Source organism: Panthera tigris, chromosome D3 (genome assembly GCF_018350195.1).
Source record: "Panthera tigris isolate Pti1 chromosome D3, P.tigris_Pti1_mat1.1, whole genome shotgun sequence".
NCBI lineage: Eukaryota > Metazoa > Chordata > Mammalia > Carnivora > Felidae > Panthera > Panthera tigris.
Genome location: NC_056671.1, coordinates 11124560 through 11149058, shown reverse-complemented (window position 1 = coordinate 11149058; position 24499 = coordinate 11124560). Strand labels below are relative to the sequence as shown.

The 24499-nt window shown below is 53.9% G+C and overlaps 1 protein-coding gene and 1 long non-coding RNA gene across 2 annotated transcripts in view; one reads left to right on the top strand and one right to left on the bottom strand.

Moving 5' to 3' along the window:
- Positions 1 to 24499, top strand: part of RBM19 (RNA binding motif protein 19) — a 128319-nt gene that overhangs the window by 2020 nt on the left and 101800 nt on the right. The window contains 13 exon segments of the mRNA XM_042961769.1: positions 1979 to 2161; positions 3798 to 3923; positions 4121 to 4159; positions 4461 to 4653; positions 5754 to 5995; positions 7592 to 7672; positions 15223 to 15301; positions 17448 to 17519; positions 18464 to 18667; positions 19993 to 20123; positions 21129 to 21250; positions 21637 to 21733; positions 23538 to 23648. Of these exon segments, the coding sequence (XP_042817703.1) occupies positions 1979 to 2161; positions 3798 to 3923; positions 4121 to 4159; positions 4461 to 4653; positions 5754 to 5995; positions 7592 to 7672; positions 15223 to 15301; positions 17448 to 17519; positions 18464 to 18667; positions 19993 to 20123; positions 21129 to 21250; positions 21637 to 21733; positions 23538 to 23648 (1680 nt within the window).
- On the bottom strand, positions 22814 to 24429 carry LOC122232468. The gene is made up of 2 exons (XR_006209804.1): positions 24363 to 24429; positions 22814 to 23774 (listed from the first exon to the last, which is right to left on the bottom strand). It is a non-coding gene; the product is annotated as an uncharacterized LOC122232468 (long non-coding RNA).

Here is a 24499-nt window from a genome sequence, read left to right as displayed (position 1 = left end):
GTGACATAAGGTCAGGGATCGAAGTAGGACCCCGTGCTGTGTGAGCACAGGCGGCTTGGTTACCTGACCCACCTGAGGAGTCCGGGAGAGGCCTCCTGGGGGAGATGACTGAATTGAGAATGAGGGGTTAGCCGGGGCCTTTTGGGAAGATTGCACCCACAGGAGACGACCAGTAAAACCTCAGAGGTGGGAGTCGGGGAGGGCTTCGAGAAGTTTGGCAAGAGGTGGTACTGCAGGGGTGGGTCAGGCCGGGTCGTGGAGAATCGCGTGTTTTACCTTAGCGGCTTCTCCATGAGCCTTTGGCGCCCGAAAGTCGCCAAGAGGTTTTGGACAGAGGAATGGTGGGGTCAGACTTGGGCGTGGCTCTTCCCAGGTAGTGGGGGTGATGAATTTCACTGCCTTTTATGTATCTGAGCTGAGTCACAGACCTCGATCCTGTAGACCTTGGGTAGACCGTTGGTCCTCCACGAGCTTCATTTTCTCCTCTCTAAAAACGTGGATAATAATCCCTAACTCATAGGGTGATACGAGATTTTAATGATTACAGAGTTGTTAAGAACCTGCCTCAGAAAATGTGTTTTTCCTTCGTACTGGGCTGCCAAGGTCTCCAGTCTTTTTAATTTTAGACCTTGTATTGGCTATTTAGGGGGTTTTTGGTGTCCCCAGTACTGCATACACACAGTTCTCCCAGTCACTGCTTAAAAAACACACTGCGGGGCACCTGGGTGGCTCAGTCGGTTAAGCGTCCGACTTCAGCTCAGGTCATGATCTCTCAGTCTGTGGGTTCGAGCCCCGCGTCGGGCTCTGTGCTGACAGCTCGGAGCCTGGAGCCTGCTTCAGATTCTGCCTCCCTCTCTCTCTGCCCCTTCCCTGCTCATGCGTTGTCTCTCTCTCTGTCAAAAATAAATAAACATTTAATAAATAAATAAATAAATAAATAAATAAATAAATAAAATAAAAAAACTCACTGAATTGGATGGGTAGCCTGGCTGGAGTGAGGATGGGGGCCAGGAGCCAGTTTCCATAGTGTGGGCCCCGTGACCAAATCCTAAGAACATTAATGAATTAGTTTTCTATTGCTATTACAAGAAATTGCCACAAACGAAGTGGCTTAGACAACACACATTGGTAATCTTACAGTTTTGGAGGGCAGAGCACCTTGTTGTTTCTTTTAAATCTTATTATTAGTTAGTTTTGAGAGAGTGGGTGCATGTGGGGGAGAGGCAGAGAAAGAGGAAGAGAGAGGGAGAGAATCCCAAGCAGGCTCCACAACACCAGTGCAGAGCCTGTCGTGAGGCTCGAACCCGTGAACCGTGAGATCATGGCCTGAGCCAAAGTCGGACACCTAACCGGCTGAGCCACCCCGGTGCTGAAATCCTAAAATCAAGGTGTTGGTAGGGCCGCGTTCCTTTTGGAGACTCCCGGGGAGAATCTGTTTCCTTGCCTTTTTTAAGCTTCTCCAGGCTGCCTGCTCTCCTGGGCTTCTGGCCACCTCCTGAATGGTCAAAGCCAACAGCATGGCATCGTGCAGTCTCTTTCTGTCTCCAACATCCCATCACCTTTTCCGGCCCTGACCCTCCTGTCTCTCTCGTATAGTGGAACATGGACCTCAGATCCACCCGGATAATCCAGGAGAACTTCCCCGTCTCAGGATCCTTAATGTAATCACATCTGTGAAATGCCTTTGCCATCAGCAGTCATATACTCACGGGGCCCAGGGATTAGGATGTGGACATCGACCCTCCACCACAATGAGCAAACACATGTAACCTATACCATGTTCATTTGTTCATGCATTTATCCTGACAGGTCTTTATCAGGTGTTGGCTGTGGAGTGGCCACAGGGCTGACCTCCCGATGTGTTCGCTCTCCTTATCCTAACAGGGAATCCCAGGGCCTCGGGGTTTCCAGCCCGGTTTTGCCCCCTTGGCTCTGAACACTCCCCTGCTCCTCCCTCACTGTGCCCCTTCCATCCCAGATGAAGGAGGAGCGTTTCAGGCAGCTGTTTGCCTCCTTTGGCGCCCTGACCGACTGCAGCCTGAAGTTCACCAAAGACGGCAAGTTCCGTAAGTTTGGCTTCATCGGCTTCAAGTCGGAGGAAGAGGCCCGATCGGCACTGAACCATTTCAACAGGAGTTTTATCGACACGTCCCGGATCGTGGTGAGTCCACTTCCGCCTGCCCGTCGAACCTGACCCCCCTTGACCTTCCCCTCTCCGCTCCTGTCCGGAGCCTGGCTGCTCCCAGACCATGCTGCCCCGGTCCACCTCACCGGTGCTCAAACTTCCTGCGTACGAATCCCCTGGAGAGCTTTCTCCGCGGTTTCCGACTCAGCGTGGGGGCGGGGAGCGCCCACCCGATGCTGGGGGTTTAGAGAAACATCGTGCCCCTGGCCCCGTCCTCATGGGTGAATAGGCCGCTTTCAGTCCGTGTTGTCAGCGCTGTGACGGGGAAGCGCCAGGGGGCCCGGGTCCTGGCCTGGGAAGGGGTCAGGAGAGCTTCCTGGAGGAGGAGGTCCTGCCCATGTCACTCACGTACATCTAATGAGTTGGTAAAACACCCTTAACGCTCTGGTGAGAAGAGAAAACCGGATGTTGGACAAGTGTGTATTGTGCGATCCCATTCAGACAATTCGTATTTTTCAGTCTACAAGTGTGTGATGTGAAGAGAGCCACGTGGAAGGATTTTTACCAAAACGTTAATTTCTCCCTCCGGGTCATAAGGGTCAGGGTAAAAACGGGTTTTTGTTTGTTTGGTTCTTTTTTTTTTTCCACTTGTACTTTCCTCTGTTGATTTAAGTTTCATACGCTGAACACATGTCACTGCTACAGAAACAGAACTATTTTGAAAATCCCTACAAAGGGGTGTGTCAGGATGGTAGTCTGTCCCCAGGGGGCAGAGGTGGCCGCCCGGCACTCCTGAGTGTGGCAGAAAGCGTGGCTCTCGGCTCAGGCTGGACACCAAGCACTTCCGGGCTTCCGAGCGGTCGCCCCCCTGTCTCGTCACCCCAGAGCTGTCCTCTGGGGCCAGCTGAGCTTGCCCCACGGTCATTACAGTGATCCGGGAGGCCGCTAGCTTAGCCTCGACCCCCTGCGTCAGCCCCCCTGGGGGCTGGATGGCTAAGAACTCGGGCTCCAGAGCCGACCCCCTGCGCAATTAAAAATCCGTGCAGAACTTTCAACTCCCCCCAAATCTAACTACTAATAGCCTACTGTTGACCAGGAGCCCTACTGATAACAGTCAACGTGTATTTTGCATGTTATATGTGTTCTGTGCTGTAATCTTACGATAAAATAAGCTAAAAAAAACCCCAAACACATTAAGGAAATCATGAGAGAAAAGACATTCACGATGCTGTACTGTATATAGCAAAAAAAAAAAAAAAAAATCTGCATACAAGCGGACCCGCACGGTTCCAACTCGTATTGTCCCAGGGGCATCTGTAGTCCCTGCCGGCCTTTGCCCGTCCTCGCTAAAGTCATCAGAATCGTTGCACTCACCCACAAGTTCCACGCGCCAGGCAGTCTGAGCCCTCTGCAGGTGGGAGCGACCCCCACCCTCCCCACTTTGAACATTGGAAAGGTTAAGTGGCTGCGACCTTCGACCTGGGTGATCGGGACAAGAGTGGAGACAGGAACTCGGGGGTTGTGGTTCAAGGATCGGTTGTGATTTGCTTCAGCCGACTCAGCCAGCAAGTGACAGCCACCTTTGTGAAAAGGCCCGGCTCCCAGGTGCCGAAGGGGAGCGCCCGTGCTGGGTGGGTGGCAGTGTCCCCATCACCCTCTGTCTCCCACGCAGGTGGAGTTCTGCAAGTCGTTTGGGGACCCGACAAAGCCCCGGGCCTGGAGCAAGCATGCCCAGAAAACAAGCCAGTCTAAGACTCCCTCAAAAGGCCAAGACTCCGTCTCGAGGGAACCTAAGAAAGTGCGTAGAAGGTCACTCCCACCCGCATCCCCGATGTCAGCAAGGTGGTGGCCCCTGCATGGGCTGGGCGGTGCGAGCGGGAATGGCCAGACACCCCCCTCGGGTGGTTCCTGAAGGCGGGTGCTCCCCGGGCAATGCGTTCTGTCCCCCCTTCCCCCTCATCTGTGACCCTCACCGTCTGCGACTTCTGTTTGCAGGATGACAAGACGAAAAAGGTAGCGAGTGAGCTGGAGAAGGTGAGTGTGTCCCGTTGGCCGAGAGCGTGGGTGCCCTGGGTGGTGCTGGCAGGGCTGTGGCAGGCTCAGAGGGGGTGAGGCAGCCTGGCAGGCAGAGGTGGGCCTCGTCTTCCTTGCCATGTGTCTGTGGCTCTGTAGTCCTCTAGTCTGGTAAAGGGTACCACCAACTGCCCCCAGGGTCCTCAGGAGGCCAGGGACGTGAGCTCGGCGGATGCCCTCATCCTCCGGGGAGGCAGGCGGGTGCACCCTAGCTGAGCCTTCTCTGCCTGTCCCCCTTTGTCCCCGGCCCCGGTGCCACCAGCTGAAGAAAGACGCCGAGTTCCGGGAGTTCCTGTCGGTTCATCAGAAGCGGACGCAGACAGCCACTTGGGCAAATGATGCCCTGGACGCCGAGCCCTCGAAAGGGAAGGGCAGGCCTGCCAGTGACTACCTGAATTTCGACTCCGACTCGGGGCAGGAGACTGACGAGGAGGGGGCTGGGGAGGACCCGGAAGGTAAGGGCATCCGTGTGCACCCTCCCTGCCGGAGCGCGTGCCCCTGCGTGTGTCCAGACCAGCAGGGGTGTGACCTTGGGCCCCTCAGTGCCAGACACAGGAGACGACTGTGAGAGACGCTGTCCTCAAGTGGGGGTGGTTATCCCACCCAAGATGCCCTGACCGGGCCTGGTCACAGTCAGTCAAATATTTATGGGGCACCCGCTGAATGCCGGGCATTCGGGACACAGCAGTGAGCAAAAGACAGAAGAGTCCTGCTCGCATGGAGCCTCCATTCCAGTGGTGGGGAGAGAAACCACAGGAGACGAAGTTCAGTGTTGACGACGTGCCTGAAGACGGGCGCCACAGAGAGAAAGCAGGAAAGGGGGGAGGAGAGCTCCCGGGGAAGGCCTCTTGAGGAGGGGACCGTAGAGCGGAGGCCTGAAGGTGGTGAGGGAGGGCACCTCTGCCCTCAGCAGGGGCCCACGGCCACGTCGCGGGGCCGGGGGCGGGGGGGGGGGGGGAATGCGAGCGGGAGCAGTCGCCATCCCGAGTGGCAGTTGCTGTGGTCGTGTGGGTCGGGCGTCGATTTTGCTTTGAGGCGGGAGAATGACTTCCATGTGAATCTCAGGCCTGGTAAAGCTTCTGGCAACACTGGAGTCCAGACAACTCGCTGGGAGCTGGTGGGATACAGCAGGGGAGGCGCGGGAAGCAGGTCGCTGGCAGAGGGTGGCCAGGGCACAGGGCAGAGGGAAGTGCAGGAGCTCGAGGGGACCCCGCGTGGTTTGGGGTGGCTGCCGGGGAGAAGCCGGGCAGCTCACGTGGGCCCGAGGAAGAGGGTGGGTGTCCCGGGAGCATCTGGAGGCCACTCCGGGAGTGACGGTCCTGTCCGTGCTCTCAGAAGAGTCCCGCAGTCCGTAGTCGAAAGAGCAGGCTGACGAGGGCAGGGCCGGCCCGGGGAGTCGCGTGGCTCTCGACCAGCCGTGGCCCGTGAGATACCGGAACCCCCCGCAGTTCGCCCCGGTTAACGTCACGTGTCAGAGGACCCGCCGGGGCTGCCCCCGGTGGCCCTCTGCCGCCCCCGCCCCTGCTCCGCTCACCGCCCCCCCTGCTTTTCGCAGAGGAGGGTGGCCGCGAACCCAGGGCGGCCGTGCAGCAGGAACTGTCCGACATGGACTACCTGAAATCCAAGATGGTCACGTCCGAGTCGCTGTCATCCTCGGAGGAGGAGGGGAGCGAAGACGAAGCTGTCAGCTGTGCGGACGGGAGCGAGGCCGTCCGGCAAGACGGAGCGGGGCGCGTGGCTGGCCCGGAGCAGGACGCGCCGTCCAGGGACAAGAGGCCGGGGGCGGCCGGCGCTGAGGTGTGTGCGTGAGGACGTGCGCGGGCGCTCGGGAGACAGAGGGAGGACGGGGAGGGGACGTGTGCCCTCGTCCTCGCCCATGCTCGCTGCGGCCCCTTGGCTGGCAGCGGGTATCATAAAGGAAAGACCGCTCTGCGGCTCAGCCCTGCCACTTGCTCACCGTGGGACCTAGAGCAAGCACTTCTCCCCTCCGAGTTTATTTTCCGTGGCAACGTGGAGAGGCCACCTGCCTTCCGGAGCCGAGGGGTGTTAATGAGCCGGTTGAGAGGTAGGAGCAGGTGATGCTTTATGTTTCGTAGCAGGATAGGCGGGTGTGAGCCCACGGTCGGCAATACCGATGGGATTAATTGAGTGCTTACTACATGCTGGGTACAACGCGCGCTTTGTCGTTCATCGTGGACTCTTAGGACAGCCTTCTGGGGAGCGGGGGCGTGCAGGGATTCCTGTCCCATTTTGTAGGTGAGGAAACCGAGGCCCAGAGGAGGGAAGCGACTTGGCCAAGGTCATGGCTGGGAAGTCATGGGGTCATGACTGCTGGGCTCTGAAGTCTATGTTATAAACGTGGGTGCGACCTTCAGGGACGGCCGCCTTGTCCCCCACCAGGGCGTTCTCTCTGCTTAGGGACCCGGTGGGTCGTGTTTGGGCTCCATGCCCTCACCTCCCTATACCCCAGCCAGCTCCCTTCAAGGTGCCACATGTCCTCTCTCTTTTTCTTTCTTCATCCTTCTCCGTCCTTCATTTTCGCCCCCTTCCGATTGCACGCTCCGTCCTTTTCTCCTAAAAATGTATATTCGGGACTAATGTCGAGTTCCTAGAGCTGTGGGTTCAGATCTCAGCCCCGACACAGAGTAGCCGTGGGACCCGGGGTGAGGGTGCTTCTCCTCGTCTGAAATGACACTCAGCATAGCAGTGGCCTCTGTGTCCAGTTTCCCAAACCTCTGTGCCGGTGCACCTGCTGGCCCTGGAAGTTTCAGAGATCAGGAAGATCCCCCTGGCGGTGTGGCACCCGCAGTGGGGTCCGGTCTGTCATCGCATACTTCTGTTTCTGCAGTGAAACCACAAAGGACCACTCCTGCCCTCAGGGTAAGGGTCGCCTGTAGGTTGCCTCGCATCAGCTGAGGGCAGGTTGTCCTGGCAGGTGACTTCAAGTCAGGGCAAGTTTTGTTGCCAAAGAGATTATAGAAAACCTACCTTTTTTCCTGGCGGTTTGGGTTCCGGCATTATAAAGAAGATCCCGAACCCATAATCGTCTAAGGTTGTTTTGAAGATTCAGCAGGCCAGCCGCGTTTGCAAAGTGCCTCGGACAGTGTCGGGCACAGAGCAAGCCCTCAGTCAATGGTAGCGACTGTCGCGGTACCTCAAGGCTCCATCCCGGGCCCTCTGCCCCTCCTTGTGGCCTGGAGCCCCTGTTAGCACGCCCTCACCTCCACGCCAGCCACACGGCACCTCCACGGCCGGCGTGATGCTTGTCAGCGTCCCTCGGCTCGCCCTGGCAGCACGTGCCTCTGAGTCCTTGCCGAGGCGTCTGGAAGGGCCACCTCCTGCAGCTGTGGCAAGAAACTCACTGTGGCCCTTTCTGTTCTTGCTGTCGTTCAGGCAGACAAACCAGCAACCCAGAAGGAACCCACCACCCCCCACACCGTGAGGCTGCGAGGAGCCCCGTTCAATGTCACGGAGGTAGGTGCCGACAACGTGACGAGGGGAAGGAGCCCCTGGGAGAGCAGGGGACGGGGGTGAGGATTCCAGGACGCTGTGCTGCATGGGGACTTCAGGACCAGTTGAGGACTTGAACTGGAAGGCATTGGGGTCAAATTGGGAGCTTCCGATCTCGGGCGTTGACAGGGTCAGGAAACAGAGACCGAGAAAGACCAGTTTCATCCCCTGGTTACGTGGAGACATTCTCTGGTGAAAACGTCTGAAAAGGATGAGCTGGTAAACACTCAGGGCTTTGTGATCCATACGGTCCCTGTTATGACTGCCCAACCCGCTGTGGCAACACAGAGACCGCCCTCGACGATAGGTACGCAAATAGGCATGGCTGTGCGCCAGAAAAACTTGACTGACAAAAACGGGCTGCCAGCCGCTTTTGGCCTGCAGGCCGTAGTGTTAGATTCTGGGTTTACACAGCAGAGAACTCTTCAGATTCCCTCCTTTATGGAAGTCACAAAAGTTTACAGTAGAAGACTTTTTTTAAGTAGCTAAATAAGGTAAAATTACTTAGAACTAGGATGAACCTATAAAACGTTCTTTTGGGGCGCCTGGGTGGCTCCATCGGTTGGGCGTCCGACTTCGGCCCAGGTCACGATCTTGCGGTCCGTGAGTTCGAGCCCCGCGTCAGCCTCTGGGCTGACGGCTCAGAGCCTGGAGCCTGCTTCCGATTCTGTGTCTCCCTCTCTCTCTGCCCCTCCCCCGTTCATGCTCTGTCTCTCTGTCTCTCTCTCAGAAACAAAATAAACATTAAAAAAGTTCAAGGGGCGCCTGGGTGGCTCAGTCGGTTAAGCATCTGACTTCAGCTCAGGTCATAATCTTGTGGTTTGTGAGTTCGAGCCCCGCGTCGGGCTCTAGGCTGACAGCTTGGAGCCTGGAGCCTGCTTCGGATTCTGTGTCTCCCTCTTTCTCTGCCCCTCCCCTGCTTATGCTGTGTCTCTGTCTCTCTCTCGCAAAAATAAACATTAAAAAAAAAAAAGGTAAATAAAATGTTCTTTAATCAAGTTGAGGGTGAGAGGAATGTTCACCAGATAGGGAGCCAGGACGCAGGGGTACTTCCTGCGGGTGTAATTACTGACTGTCCCAGGCAAAGCAGGACAACTTCCTACACACCCACATGCCCCCCCCCCCCCACATATCCCTGTATCTCAGTGAGAACCACTAATAAATTCTGAGTTGATCTTAGACAGTTTTTTCTTAGCATATAAACAATGATCGCCGTCTTCTAGCTTAAAAAGCATTCCTACAGTAGAAACTATTTTCAAACTTCACAATATATCAACAATATTTTTGAATGCTGAATATCCTGCAGCGTTTTGTTTTTGGTCCTAGAGAGGACAAAAAGTGACTGTTTTTTATGTCACTAGATTTGCAAAGAGGCATCTAATGTTTACTTAATTACTATTTTCAATTTCTTTTATGTTTATTTACTTTTTGAGAGAAAGAGAGAGCAAGCCAGGGAGGGATTGAAAAGAACACTTACATAAATGGAAAGCCACACGTTTTTAGAAAGTAAAGATACTAATTCTTGTAAAAGAGTAAGTTCATCGGGAGGGGGCGTGGTGTAGAATATTCTGCATCCTACACCACCAGCGTCGTCGTTCACGTTGCACGTGACTTACTCTGGACGCACTGTGATATGTGCTCCCCCAATCCCCAAAGGTGGGACCTGGGAGTTGTTTCCAGACTTCGCCGTTAATAATAATGCGGTCAGCATTCCTTGAGACCAGAGGTCTGATTTTTTTCCATAGAGGTCACAGAGTTTAGGCTTTGGGGGCCCTATGGTATCTGGACCACATTTCTTTATTTTAAATGACCCTTCAGAAATGGAAAACCACTCTTAGCTTTCAGGTCACGCAAAAGCAGGCCATGGGCAATATTTGGCCTGCGGGCCACAGTTTGCCAACCCTTGCTTCAGACAGATATCACGCAGGCGCACGCACGGGCACTTTCAAGGCTTTGATACGGAATGTCAGTTGCCCTCGGAAGCATATTGCTGGTTTACACTGTCTTCAGCAACGTATGGAAATGCCCGCTTCTGTGAACCCCGGGTGTTCACCTGTGTCAACGTGACAGGAGAAAATGGCACCTCATCCTAATTTATATTTTAAATCATTGGTGGGGCCAATCACATTTGTAATTCATCTTCTTTTACAAAGTGCCCAACCATATATATCTTTGCCCTTTTTTTTTCTCTCGAAGGGTTCCTCTGTTTTGATAGTCTGTATTTACCGATTCTTTTTTTTAATTTTTTTTTTCAACGTTTTTTATTTATTTTTGGGACAGAGAGAGACAGAGCATGAATGGGGGAGGGGCAGAGAGAGAGGGAGACACAGAATCGGAAACAGGCTCCAGGCTCCGAGCCATCAGCCCAGAGCCTGACGCGGGGCTCAAACCCACGGACCGCGAGATCGTGACCTGGCCGAAGTCGGACGCTTAACCGACTGCGCCACCCAGGCACCCCTGTATTTACCGATTCTTAAAAATTAAGCTCATCCAAGTTCATCTCTGCAGTCAGTATTTGGGTCGCACTAGACTCTCTGAATTATCGGGTAATTTAGAGTCAGAATCCTTTCAATATCAAACATGCAGAGAATCATGCTTTACTTAATAAGTAAACGTGATGGGGCACCTGGGTGGCTCCGTCGGTTAAGAATCCGACTCTCAATTTCGGCTCCGGTCGTGATCTCACAGTTCGTGAGGTTGGGCTCTGTGCTGACAGTGCAGAGCCTACACTTGGGATTCTCTCTCTCCTTCTCTCTGCCCCTCCCCGGCTTGCTCTTTCTCTCTTTCTCTCAAAAAATAAGTAAACCTAAAAAAATTAAAAACCGTAAATAAGTAAACGTTAGATGTCTTTTTGCAAAACTAATGCCATAAAAAATAGTCACTTTTTCCCTCTCTATGAACAAAAACAAAATACAGTGGAAGAAAAGATTTGTGCTTAAGCCAGAAAGAAAACCTGCCTCTAGATATTCTGATGAACATTATGTGTGTGTGTGTGTGTGTGTGTGTGTGTGTGTGTGTGTGTGTGTGAAGGGAGGCTTTATAGATACTCTAATGAAAGTTTTATAGGTTCTGTATAAAGGAAATGTTAAATTCCAGTGAGGGATTCTTAAAAGAATACTTAACATAAATGGAAAGCCGTATATTTTTGGAAAGTAAAGATACCAATTCTTACAGAAGAATAAGTTCATCACGAGAGGGGATGGTGTAACAATAGGGAATATCCTGCAAGAACAGACCTCTGTCTACAAGATACTGAAACCTGATTGAAGCTATAGCATTTAAAACATTTTGGTTCAAGCAAAGTTGTGGACAGATTGATGGAATACGATAGAATCCAGAAATAAACTCAAAATTATATCGGCATTTACTTTAGTGTCATGGGGGTGGTCCACATCAATGAGAAGAGAGATTTTTCTATATATAATAATGGGACAATCGGTGAGCTTTTCTGCAGAATGAAAGATGGATTCCTGCCTTACTCCTTACAGCAAGATAAATTTCAGATGTACCGAAAGCTTTAAAAAACAAGACTATGAAAGTTACAGGAGGAAGCATGGGGTGAATTTACTTATCATATTAGTATGAAACACTGCCCTCCAAGCTGTTGCAGAACTTGGTGGCCGTAAGGAAGAACATGGATTAATTGACTACACAGCAGTTAAAACCTTCTGTAGGACGACAGATGTCATAAAGTCAAGAGATGACAGACATTCATCACCAAAGAACAGGCAGGTCTCTTTAACTTACAAATAAATAGGTTGGTATTGGGACCTGTGACCTGAAAGGAAAATGGACAAAAGGTTAGGAGGTCTTTTAAGGAAAAGAACTCATATGAGCCAGTAAAGATACTTGAGTTCACTCAGAGTTGAAGAACTACAGGTCCAATCTGGAAGATTACGTTTTGCAAACATTTTAAAAGTTCGATAATACTTTGGCAGGCTGTCGGTAGAAGTGTGCAATGCAGCCTTTTGGAGGGCAGTTTGGAAGCGTCCGTCAAAATTAAGAAGCCACATACATTTGGCCCAGCATTTTTTTTTTTTTTTCTTAAATTTACGTCCACGTTAGTATACAGTGCAACAGTGATTTCAGGAGTAGGTTCCTTCGTGCCCCTCCCCCATTGAGCCCATCCCCCCTCCCACAGCCCCTCCAGGAACCCTCTGTCGTTCTCTGTATTTAAGAGGCTCTTCTGTTTTGTACCCCCTCCCTGGTTTTATGTTATTGTTGCTTCCCTTCCCTTGTGTTCATCTGTTTTGTCTCTTTAAGTCCTCATATGAGCGAAGTCCTAGGATTTTTGTCTTTCTCTGACTGACTAATTTCACTTAGCATAATACCCTCCAGTTCCATCCACGTAGTTGCCAATGGCAAGATTTCATTCTTTTTGATTGCTGAGTAATACTCCATTGTGTTTATATACCACATCTTTATCCATTCATCCATCGATGGACATTTCGGCTCTTTCCATCCTTTGGCTATTGTCGATAGTGCTGCTATAAACATGGGGGTGCACGTGTCCCTTCGAAACAGCACACCTGTATCCCTTGTATAAATGCCTAGTAGTGCACTTGCTGGGTCGTAGGGTAGTTCTACTTTTAGTTTTTTGAGGAACCTCCATACTGTTTTCCAGAGTGGCTGCACCAGCTTGCATTGCCACCAACAACGCAGAAGAGATCCTCTCCGCATCCTTGCCAACATCTGTTGTTGCCTGAGTCGTTAATGTTAGCCATTCTGACAGGTGTGAGGTGGTATCTCATTGTGGTTTTGATTTGTATTTCCCTGATGATGAGTGATGTTGAGCATTTTTTCATGTGTCGGTTGGCCATCTGGATGTCTTTGGAGAAGTGTCTATTCATGTCTTTTGCCCATTTCTTCACTGGATGATTTGTTTTTTGGGTGTTGAGTTTGATAAGTTCTTTATAGATTTTGGATACTAACCCTTTATCTGATAGGTCATTTGCAAATATCTTCTCCCAATCTGTCAGTTGCCTTTTAGTTTTGCTGATTGTTTCCTTCGCTGTGCAGAAGCTTTTTATTTTGATGAGGTCCCTATAGTTCATTTTTGCTTTTGTTTCCCTTGCCTCTGGAGACGTGTTGAGTAAGAAGTTGCTGCAGTTGAGGTTAAAGAGATTTTTGCCTGCTTTCTCCTTGAGGATTTTGATGGCTTCCTGTCTTTGAGGTCTTTCATCCATTTTGAGTTTATTTTTGTGTATGGTGTAAGAAAGCTGTCCAGGTTCATTTTTCTGCATGTTGCTGTCCAGTTTTCCCAGCACCACTTGCTGAAGAGACTGTCTTTATTCCATTGGATATTCTTTCCTGCTTTGTCAAAGATTAGTTGGCCATACGTTTATGGGTCCATTTCTGGGTTCTCTATTCTGTTCCATTGATCTGAGTGTCTGTTTTTGTGCCAGTACCATAGTGTGTTGATGATTACAGCTTGTAATACAGCTTGAAGTCCATTGGCCCAGCAATTTTAATGCTAGGAGTTTGCTGTAGGCGAACGGCTCACATACACCAAGATTTCAGTGCAAGAATGTTCACTGCAGCCTTTTCGTGTTACTATTTAATTGGTAACTTAATGCATCAATTTATGTTGTGTTATTTAGAAACGCAAAAAAAAAAAACCACCCAAAAACAAAAACCAGTAAACAACCTTTACACTTTGTCCTTAAAGAAGTGGTTAAGTTAGGGGTGCCTGGGTGGCTCAGTCCGACTTCAGCTCAGGTCATGATCTCACGGTTCGTGGGTTCGAGCCCCATGTCAGGCTCTGTGCAGACAGGTCAGAGCCCGGAGCCTGCTTCGGATTCTGTGTCTCCCTCTCCTGCTTGCTCTCTCTCTCTCAAAAATAAACATTAAAAAATAAATAAAAGAAGTGGCTAAGTTAGGGGGTCTCAGCTGGGGATGGTGTGCCCCCTCTAGGGGTCACTTGACAATATCTGGAGATGGCTTCAATTGTTGCAGCCGAGGAGGGAGCATCTGGGGGCAGAGGGCAGAGATGCTGCCAGGCATCCTGTAGTGCACAGGACAGATCACCAGGCCCCAAATTTCCGTAGTGCCCGTACTGAAAAACACAAGGTCTCGTTGACTCGCGCGAACTGGAGTTTAGTTAGCTGGAGTTAACTAAGGTGGGGCACATTGAAACAGTAGGATATGATATGTCACTTAAAAGAATGTCCTGGTATGGAAGGTCCCCAGGATGTACCATCAAGTAAAACATGCAACACACAGAAGAGTGTAGATTGATGAATTTTTTTTTTTTTCCAAGAGATAACACCTTTTTTTTTTTTTAATTTTAAATGTTTATTTTGTGGGAGGGAGAGTGCAAGCCCGGGAGAGGCAGAGAGAGAGAATCCCAAGCAGGCTGTGCACTGTCAGCACAGAGCCCAGTGCAGGGCTCAAGTCTCTGGAACTGTGAGATCGGGAGCTGAGCTGAAGTCAAAAGAGTCCGACGCTTAACCGACTGAGCCGCCCCGGTGCCCCATAAAGAAGACACACCTTCTAGATTTCTCAGTAGGCACATGAAAATGAGGAGAAAGGTTTTTTGGGGGGGAGAATTTGGTAATTTGACATTTTTAAAAATGGGGGCAGTAACAGCAAACATTCCCAACTTTATTGGACTTCTTCCATTCGTCTTCTGTGCCTTGATTTTTATGGTGGCTTGCACCTTTGAAGCTTCTCTAACAGGCTTAAAAGCCAGTACACAAATGAGAATGGTTCCCCTACTTTCATTTTTAATAAAAAGCCAACAAAAGTGAGCTGGGCATTGGAAACCGGGGCCATTTTTGACTTCTTGTTTTGTACTTTTCGGCATTTGCTAATATTGTGTACATTTGTGGGCATCTTAAGAAAATGTGTTTGGGGTGCCTGGGTGGCTCAGCTGGTTAAGTGTCCGATTTCGACTCAGGTCATGATCTTGTGGTTCATGAGTTCGAACCCCACATCAGGTTCTGTGCTGACAGCTTGGAGCCGGGAGCTTCTTCTGGATTCTCTGTCACCCTCTCTCTCGTTCTCTCTCTCTCTCTCTCTCTCAAAGATAAATAAAACATTAAAAAAAAGAAAAAAGAGAAAAAAGAAAGTGTGTTTAAATCACCTTTAGTCCAAAACAGAAAGAGTTCAGAAAATCGGGGACTGTCTACAACAGCCCTTTAAGTTTCTATGTGTCACCTTGAAGAAGTAACATGGACAGATATTCTTGCATTAATGAGAAGTGACAAAAGAGTTAATCCCAAATATGTAAAAAGAAAAAAGATCGGAAACCACGCCTGAAAATGCTGATTGGGACGTTACTACTCTACAGATATATTTATACTTTTCACTCCCAATTTTTTTTTTTTTACAAACCTTTTCTAAGGTAGTTTTACGAAGGGGAAAAGATACGTATTGTTCAGAGGTGCGAGAGATGCTGAAGGGTAAGCCACTGTGGGGACCTCTCTGAATTCAGAAATTTGGCCCCCGTTTCTTGATGGGGTTGCACGTCTGTTACTGGGTCGATAAAGGAGGAAAACCTTTTCTTCTTGTAGAAGAATGTCATGGAATTCCTGGCCCCGCTGAGACCAGTGGCCATTCGAATAGTGAGAAATGCTCACGGGAACAAGACAGGTAAGGCCGGTGCCAGCTTGAGGGGGAGGCAGGCGGTATCGATGGAGGCTCGGGGCAGCTGCTGGGTTTGCGGTTTGCGGGGCCCCGTTCAGTGGACGGGCTGAAGCGCTCAGGACCAGGGCCAGCCTCCCTGGCGGCCTGGCGGGTCATCTTAACCTGTTCCTCTTCTCTCCCCTCCCCACCTCAGCCCACACTTGCGCTCGTCGGCTCACCTGTTCTGTTTAGACAGATACCCCTGGGCGCTTGGGTGGTTAAGCGTCCGACTTCGGCTCAGGTCATGATCTCACGGTTCGTGGGTTTGAGCCCTGCGTCGGGCTCTGTGCTGACAGCTCAGAGCCTGGAGCCTGCTTTGGGTTCTGTGTCTCCCTCTGTCTCTGCCCCTCCCCTGCTTGCACTCTGTTTCTCTCTCTTTGAAAAAAAAAATAAGTAGACATTAAAAAAAAAAAAAAAAAAAAAAGCAGATGTCCTTGGTCCTGGGGTTTTCTGGGCCAGGTCCACGGGCAGCACTGTTGAGTTGCTGAGAATGTGTGGTATTGCCCCTGTGCTGCCCTCTTCTGCGCCCCTTCCCACTCCTGGTGGCCGGCCCCCTCTCTAGGCTTCGGAGAGGTGGGGAGCATGCTGGAAAGAAGGGCCTGAGCTTGGAGAGCCTACCCGTTGGCCAGGCCGGGAGGCTGCAGGATACGGAGGAATGCACTGAGGGCCTCCGGCCATGGGGAGGCCGGCACTGGGTATGCAGGGCATCCTGGGTGAGAAGACCCTGGCATGGGCGGAGGGTTCAGGAACTGTGGCTGATGTCTAGGGACGCAAAGGCTCCTACTTTGGGGGGCTCTTGTCATCTTTCCTCCCCGGTCTCTGAGCACGCAACCTTGCCTCCCAGGCGGGTCCACTCCACCTGCCAGCCCTCCCTCCTTGCCCAGCTCTCCGAGCGCGGTGGAGGACGGGGTGACGAGCGCCTGCCTGGGCTCAGATCCCAGCTCGGCCGCTCGCGAGCCCTGTGCCCAGGGATGAGGGACTTTGTCTCAGTTTGCTCAACTGTGTAGTAGGGCGTCCTGCCTCATTAAATTGTATTAAGTCCTTTAGTGAGTTAGTACACACACAGCATCTAAACAGGGTTGAACGCCTATGCACACTCCCCAAGAGCTGCTATTAAACCCTATTGGAGGCCTGGGAACTGGAGGGAGCAGGCATGTGACCATGACGCTTTTGAGGAGGGGCAGAATGTCCCCTTAGAATAGCCGGTGAGGACCCAGGACCTGGCCCCCAGGCCTGGGGCTTGCTAATGACCGTGGACTTCAGCCTGGGCGCAGGACCCTGCCAGTGGCTTAAAGCATAGGGAGGCCACGGTTGGATATAGAACGGACCCCTGGCTGGTGACAGGAGGGTCCTGGGGCCGTGGGCCGGGTGGGGCTTTGCAGCCCTCCTGGGAAGGATCAGAGCGGTAGGCTGGGCTGGGGTGTGGCAGAGGGAGAGGGAAGGGGGGGAGGATGTTTATGGGGACAGATGAGGAGCCTGCCTTTGGGAATAGACAGGAAGGAGAATCTTAGGAGGGAATAAACAGCCTTGTGATAGAGGCCTCGGACCGTGGGCTTTGGACGAGGTCACAGCCCTGCCATCTGTTCGCCCTGACGCTCTGCTTCCTGACAGCACTGAGGCCTTGTGTGAGGTGGAGGTGTGAGGCCTCAGTCCGTCCGGGCTCCAGGAAGGACTCCTGGGTCCTCCTTTGTATGCACGTTGGGGCCTCAGGCGCTCACAGATGGGGAGAAGGCCGTACAGGCGCCAAGCTGGTCGTAACACGGCAGCTTCGGGCACGTCTCCAGGGAAGGCCATGGGGCAGGCCCTGGTTCGGGTGGGGTGAGGCTGGAAGGGAGGTGAGGGCCTCCCGTGTTCGTGACTCCTGTAGGCCCTCCACATGTACAGCCGGGCCACGGTGTCTCCCCGCTGGCTCCCTGCAAAGAGAAGTTTGGCCTGGGGCGGGGAGGGGGAGGGGGCAGGAGAGTCGGCTTGTGTTTTGGAGACTTGGCAGAAATGGGAGATTCCCCCCCCCCCCCTTCTGCTCGGGCTCCCCCCGGACACCTAGCACAGCACGGGCACTCCTGGGTGACTCCCACCCGTGTCTACAGATTCTGTCTTTGTCATCGTCCCTCAGGGTACATCTTTGTGGATTTCAGCAGCGAGGAGGAAGTGAAACAAGCTCTCAAATGCAACAGGGAGTACATGGGTAAGGAAGCCCGCCCCTCCCTGCTCGCAGGGCTTCCTTGGCTCCTTCATTTGCCCCGTGAAGTTTTGTGGAGGGCCTGCTGGGGGCCAGACACTGCTCCCGACATGGGGGATACAGCAGTGAGCAGAACGGACCTGTCTCTGCCCTCCTGGAGGTTAAGAGAAAGCTGACACGCGGCGGGCAGAGACAGGCAGCCGTCAGATAGGCTGGGATTGGAGGAGCCGCGTTTTGAAACAGGACTTCATCCACTTGGGCCTCACCCAGGTGACATTGGAGCAAAGCCCGGAGGAGTAGGGGAGCCGGCTCTGGCTTCGCGGGCAGGCCGTTCGGTGGAGGGGGCAGCAAGCACATGTTCCCACCGTTGGGCGGGGTGGGGGGGGGTCACCCGAACAATGTCCACAGATGCAGTCTGTGACGCATCCCAGTGCAGACAGGTGATTCAGGGCCAGCCAGTGACCCCCCAGTGAGGACACGAGTGCTGTTAGGAAAGGTGGGAAGCCCGAGGAGTCTTGTTAGTAAGTCAGGCGGTCGGTTTTCATCGAGCACCTACTACCTGCACGTGGAGGGGATGATCAGGGTCTAATCAGGCGCACAGGGTGCTGCACAGAGACAGTTCTCCAGCGTTGGCTGTCACGTGACACCCTTGCCCGGGCAGAGCTATGAGCCCTGCGGGGGGGCCTGCCCCCAGAGGGGATGTGGCACAGGGGCCCGGGGTGGCAGGGCAGGCTCCCCCAGGGTTGAAGTCAGATGGGTGAGATTCGGGGCGGGGGCCCTCCGGGTTCAGGCCCGTCACCGGCCCAGACTGCCACCCAGCAGTAGAGCCAGAGCCCGCGCTGTCGGCTTGGCCGTGACACCTGGAAGGCGGCAAGGGAGTGTGGATCGCGACCCAGCGGTCCCGGCAGGTTCCGGGCCTGCTCCGGAGCCCTGACTCCCTCCTCCTGCAGGCGGGCGCTACATCGAGGTGTTCAGGGAAAAGAACGCCCCCACGGCCAAGGGGCCCTTGAAGAACAGCGCCAAACCCTGGCCAGGCCGGACCCTCGGGGAGAACGAAGAGGAGGAGGACCTGGCCGACTCTGGGAGGCTCTTCGTACGGAACCTGCCCTACAGCAGCACCGAGGAAGACCTGGGACAGCTCTTCTCCAGATTCGGTAGGGGCCCCGTCTCCTGCTCACCGCGCACGCCCACGGCACGTAGTGCAAGCACACGGCCTGAGTTCCGGTCCAGTCCGCCTCCCGGGGGGCTCCTGACCACAGGCAAAGGGTGTCACCCCTCTAGTCTCCATCTGCTCATCCATAGATGGGGCTAATGATCCCTGAGCTGGGGTGAGCGTCGACATGTCACCTACACCGGGGGTTAGCAGGGCCCCCAGTGAAAGGTGGCATCACAGGCCTCGCGTGCTGTCGGAACCTGCCCTCTCCTGCCCTCACCGTCTGACCCCAGGACAGACGAGATTCGGAAACGTTTTGCGGAGCTTGCCCATGCCGTCCGGACTGCCTCGCTGCTCAGTGGTTGAAGTCCGGTCACTGGTGGTGTGGATGTGACCGTGCTCTTCGGTCTGAGCTCCACCGTCTGAGGCCTCGCTCTCCAGACCGAGCGTCCCAAGTGCATTTGACGGCAAGGGTCATGTCCGCCGTCACGGTCGCTGCTGCTGTTCTCTCTCAGGAGAGAATTGGAAGGCCTGGGATTCCGCTTGGCACGCAGGGCTGTGTGTGTCTGTAAGGCCGTTGGAGGGAAGGAAGTGAGGGTTTGAGGTGGAAGGTGAGGCCTGGAAGCTTTGGGATCCCTCACTTCCGTTTGGAGGACGGCCGTGAGGACCTGAGCTCAGCTGAGTGCCTGTTGTGGGGGTAGGGCGGCCCCGGGCAGGACTCTGCGAGCAGGCACGTTGGTATAACCTCCCAGCCCATGGCCACTGCCCTGGTTTGCACAGCAGGGCTGGGCCGCACGGGCGAGGGGACGGGCAGGTGTCCGTTCAGGAAGATGAAGACAGAGAGGGCAGCCTGATGTTTAGGGTGGAAGCCGGTTCAGACAGGCTTTATTTAGAGCGTAATGATCACGTCACAGCAGAAGCCTCTGGGGCACTAACTCTGGAGCAGTGCCGTTCAGCACACTGCACACATTGACGCCTTTGTGGATGTACTGACCGCTGTCCTGTGAGCTCGGTGCTCTTGGGGTGCCGTGTTATAGACGAGAGACTGAGGCATGTGGAGGCTTGGGGTTTGCCCAAGGCCACACACATCCGTGTGGAGGCAGGATCCAGCCCAGGCACCTGTACTTTGAGGGTAGCCGCATAAAGGACTGTGAATCAAGGACACTCTTGACCCTTGAGGTGGTCTGGTGCCAACCACTTGCCACATTGTTCCTTGGGCCAAGTGGCCGTGACCAACCCAGAACAGCAGCTGTTATGTGTTAAAACCCATCTGCGTGTTGGGCCCAGCCCCGGCCCCCGAGATGCTGACGCCTCTCCTGTCCACAGGTCCCCTGTCTGAGCTTCATTACCCCATTGACAGCCTGACCAAGAAACCCAAGGGCTTTGCCTTCGTCACCTTCATGTTCCCCGAGCACGCCGTGAAGGCCTACGCAGAAGTGGATGGGCAGGTGTTCCAGGTGACTGCTCGAGGCTGGCGGGTGGCGGCTGGGCCCAGGAGGTCGAGAAGGGGTACGTGTGCCCACGTGCACAGGCACCCACGTTTACAAGAAAACACGCGTGATGGTGTGCGAAGCCACTCCTTTTTACCGGAGCCAGTGGAAGGTGGCTCCATGAGGGCAGGGCCCTTCAGCACCTAGGACAGCGCCCGGCACACAGTACACACTCCCAACTGTTTGTCACAGGAACCAATATGCTGTCCGTCCCCAGAAATACTGCTGGGAAGAGAAATAAGGAAAGAGAGTTTGGACCTGGTCATATTAAATGGTCACAATAGGGTGTAAGAAACTCTTCCTTTTTTCCAGTGTTACCATGTAGTGTGCTTAGCAGGCCTGTTCAAGCCCAGGCCACCTCGAGCTCCCTTTCTCCTTTTTGCCCCAGTCATTCGTTCATTCATGATTTATTGATCTCTCCAGCTAGACCTGGCTCCTGCCCATGTGGTGCCCCCACCTCCGTGCGAGAGGACAGGAGGGGGGCTGCTACAGGCATTTTGTTTTTATTTTTTTATTTATTTTTTCTTTTATTTTAATGTTTATTTTTGAGAGGGAGAGAGAGACAGAGCTCGAAAGGGAGAGGGCCAGAGAAAGAGGGAGACAGAACCCGAAGCAGGCTCCAGGCTCTGAGCTGTCAGCACAGAGCCCGATGCAGGGCTCGAACTCACGAGCCGTGAGATCATGACCTGAGCCGAAGTCGGACGCTTAACCGACTGAGCCACCCAGGCATCCCTGCAGGCATTTTATAAACTCAGTTTCCCTTGTGAGGCTGTGTCAAAAGATCCCCACCAGTGTCCCGTCCCTGAGTCCCATGGCCAGGCCCCACATTGTGCGTGGGTGGCCACATGGTTCTTCCTGAGACTCTGTCCAGCCTTTCCAGCTGCCGGTGGAGGGACTGGTGTCCTGAGGCAGGATGTGGACGTACCCTTTCCCTTCCTCTCTCTACCCCCTTCTCACCCCCGCCCCCCACAGGGCAGGATGCTACACGTGTTACCGTCCACCATCAAGAAGGAAGCCAGTGAGGACACCGATACCTCAGGATCATCGTCTTATAAGAAGAAGAAAGAATCTAAAGACAAAGCCAACAGCTCCAGGTCCTTACCTGCTACCAGCCTCTGGGCCCCGCCCCTCCAGCTGCCCGGGTGCTCTGGCCCCTTGGGATGGGTTCAGCCTCTCGCCATGACCTTGCCGAGCCCCGCTTTCCTCATCTGCTTAGTCGGGGGGGGGGGGGGGGAATCACAGTGGTGCCTTGCTTTTTTGGTGTTGTTAGAATTAGGTGCGTTAATATAAGCAAAGTGCTTAATCTGTGGCATAAAGCAAATGCTGGTCAGATATTAGGGATTGTATTGTCCTTGCTCACGTCTCTGGGCCCTGGGTGAAGGGCGGGCAGTGAGCTTACTTCTCTGAGGCTTTGCACCTGAGAAGACACTCCGCTCGTTCAGCCTTGGTCTGACCTCCCCGTCCTGCCTCTGCCTCTCAGCTCTCACAACTGGAACACGCTGTTCATAGGCCCAAACGCTGTGGCCGACGCCATTGCACAGAAATACAGCGCCACCAAGAGTCAAGTGTTTGACCACGTGAGTGGGCGTCCCATCCGACATGGTGGGCTCCGGGCCCAATGCCGGGGGGAGGGGAGAAGGAGCAGGGGAGGGGCCGTTGTTCGGGGGTCATCTCCAAGCCCCAGGCCTCAGGCTGAAGTTGTGGGCACCCTCGGGGCCTCGTCGAGAAGTGTCCCATCCATGATCCAGGCCTGTGTCTCCCGGGCCCGTGTGGAGCCAAGCCAGAGGCCACAGCTGATGACAAACACCCAGCTGTGTGGTCTCCTCGCCATAGCCCAGTGACTTAGCACTCCTCCTGTCCCACGTTCCAGATGAGGAAACAGGCCTAGGGACACAAAGCAGCTTGCCCAGGGTCATGCACCTGGAAAAGCCTGAGATGAGATGATACCAGGTCTGCCTGAGTCTGGTGCCCATGCACCGAGCCCGGTCACACGCCTCTTTAGAGGTTGCTGTGCCCGGTCCCTCGGCCCGGGGCAGCCCCAGTCTTTGAGACGGGAAAAGAGGAGTCCTCAGTCTCTGCCCCGCTTCCTGTCGAAGTTGAACCTAATTCCAGCTGACTCGTTCCACCCATCTCTCTAGCACCCTCAGATCACAGGCCTTCTTTAAAATGCACGTGTGTGGGGCGCCTGGGTGGCTCAGTCGGTTGAGCGGCCGACTTCGGCTCAGGTCCTGATCTCACAGTCCGTGAGTTCGAGCCCCGCGTCGGGCTCTGCTGACTGCTCAGAGCCTGGAGCCTGTTTCCGATTCTGTGTCTCCCTCTCTCTCTGCCCTTCCCTGTTCATGCTCTGTCTGTCTCTGTCTCAAAAATAAATGCATGTTAAAAAAAACTTAAAAAAATAAATAAATAAAACGCACGTGTGTGTAGTTACACCACGGCAGAGTCCACCTTAGGCAGAACCTCTGCGTGTGTTTTCCAGCCAGTCAGCAGAGGATTACAGGGGTTTCGGCCCATAAGCCCGTTGACCCGCTGTCATTTACTCCTGCCCAACACTCGAGGTCAGCACTGTCCATTAGAATGAGAACGTGTGCCCCACGTGCACTGGGAAACATCCTGGTGGCCGTGTTTCTTAAAAAGCAAAAAAGAACAGGCAAGGTTCGTGCTCGTAATCTGTTTCATTTAGTTCAGTGGAGCTGAAGCGTAGCCACGATGTCATTTCAACCTCATACACAGTATAAAAGACAACAAGATATTTTGTGTTCGAAACCCAGCACGTGTTTTTTTTGCTCAGAGTGCTTCTTGATTCGCACGTGCCACGTTGCAAGTGTTCAGTGGCCGGATGGGGCTCGGGGCCACCGTGTGGGGCGTAGGATGCGCACGGCCCGTTCAGATTCCACAGGCACCCCACGCAGAGAGTCCTGTTCTTCCAGAGCCTTCCGGAGGAGGAAGACTCTGACAAACAGGCGCAGCCTGTCCGTGATGGCTATGAAGAAGTTAAGCCGAGTAGGGGAGAGGGTGTGCGAGCGAGGGTAGGCTGGTCACCAAAGTGACATCTCAGCAGAAGTTTGATGGAAGGAGGGATTGTGGGGTAAGCGCCGTGCAGGCAGAGGTCAGCAAGCGCGGGAACCCCGAGGTGGGGGTAAGGTCGGCCTGCACGGCCACGGTGGAGGGTGAGGCATGAAGCCAGAGAGGTGGGCGCAGGGTCCTTGATTTACTGTGAAAGGCACAGAAGCCAGAGGCACAAATCGCTGTGGGTATGTGAGGGGCGTCGGCGGCGGGGGGCCCAGTCCCATCCGGCCGCCTCTTCAGGCTGTTGGGAGACAGGACGGCTGACTTGTCCCTTGCCCACCGGCTGACGGCCTCTTCCTTTCCCCTCTCCCGCAGGAGACCAAGGGCAGCGTGGCCGTGCGTGTGGCCCTAGGGGAGACCCAGCTCGTTCAAGAAGTACGGCGCTTTCTCCTGGACAACGGGGTCAGCCTGGACTCCTTCAGCCAGGTGGGTACCAGCTCGGCGAGTCACCAGCCACCGGGGAGCCGAGGGTGGAGTTTCAGATCCGGGTGAGCTGGCAGGTTTGAGGATCAGGCCTTTCAAAGATGATCAGTGTTAACCCTTAAATTGTCTCTAAAGAAAAAAGTTTCACGTGGGCTCAGACGAGGGACCCGTTTGACTCGGATGGTGTCTCTTGGGGGCGGTGTGCAGGAGGACTGCCCTGTGACTCACGGCTTCTCCACCCAGATTGGAGGGGCCCCGAACAGCCCGTCCCCCACCCCCCACCCAGCACCTTACTAAAAGCACCTGCTATCTGGGGGTTTAGACCTTCCTTGGACCAGGTAGGTTACAGACCAGCACTTAAACATGGCTTATTCTCCACCACATAGGAGATTAGAGTAACGGATGGTCGAGTCTTAGCGGGCCCGCTGAGGCCCCCTCACACCCACCCCTCCGTCACAAGACACTGAGGCCCAGAGAGGGGGGCGGGGGACTCAGAGGTCACACAGTGAGCCTGTGACAGGAGCTCAAGCTAAATCTCAGCTTCTGACTCCCAAACAGCACTCTCCTCAGCCGTCCAGGCCCTCAGGTTTACCATAAGAGGGCAGCTGGGAAGGAAGGCTGCGTGGGTATGTCAAGTAAATACACTAATAGCTGACACGTAGTGGGACTGACCGCGGCGGTCATCTGCGTTTGTGTGTTATTGTTGGGGTCACTCACCTGACAAGCCGGGAAAGTAGCACCGGTTGCTCCCATGGTGACCCTTAGATGGGGGGGGGAGCCACAGGCACAGAGAGGCCAAGCCACGTGTTCCGGGTCACAAAGCAAGTCAGGGTGGAGCCCCAGAGCCCACACCC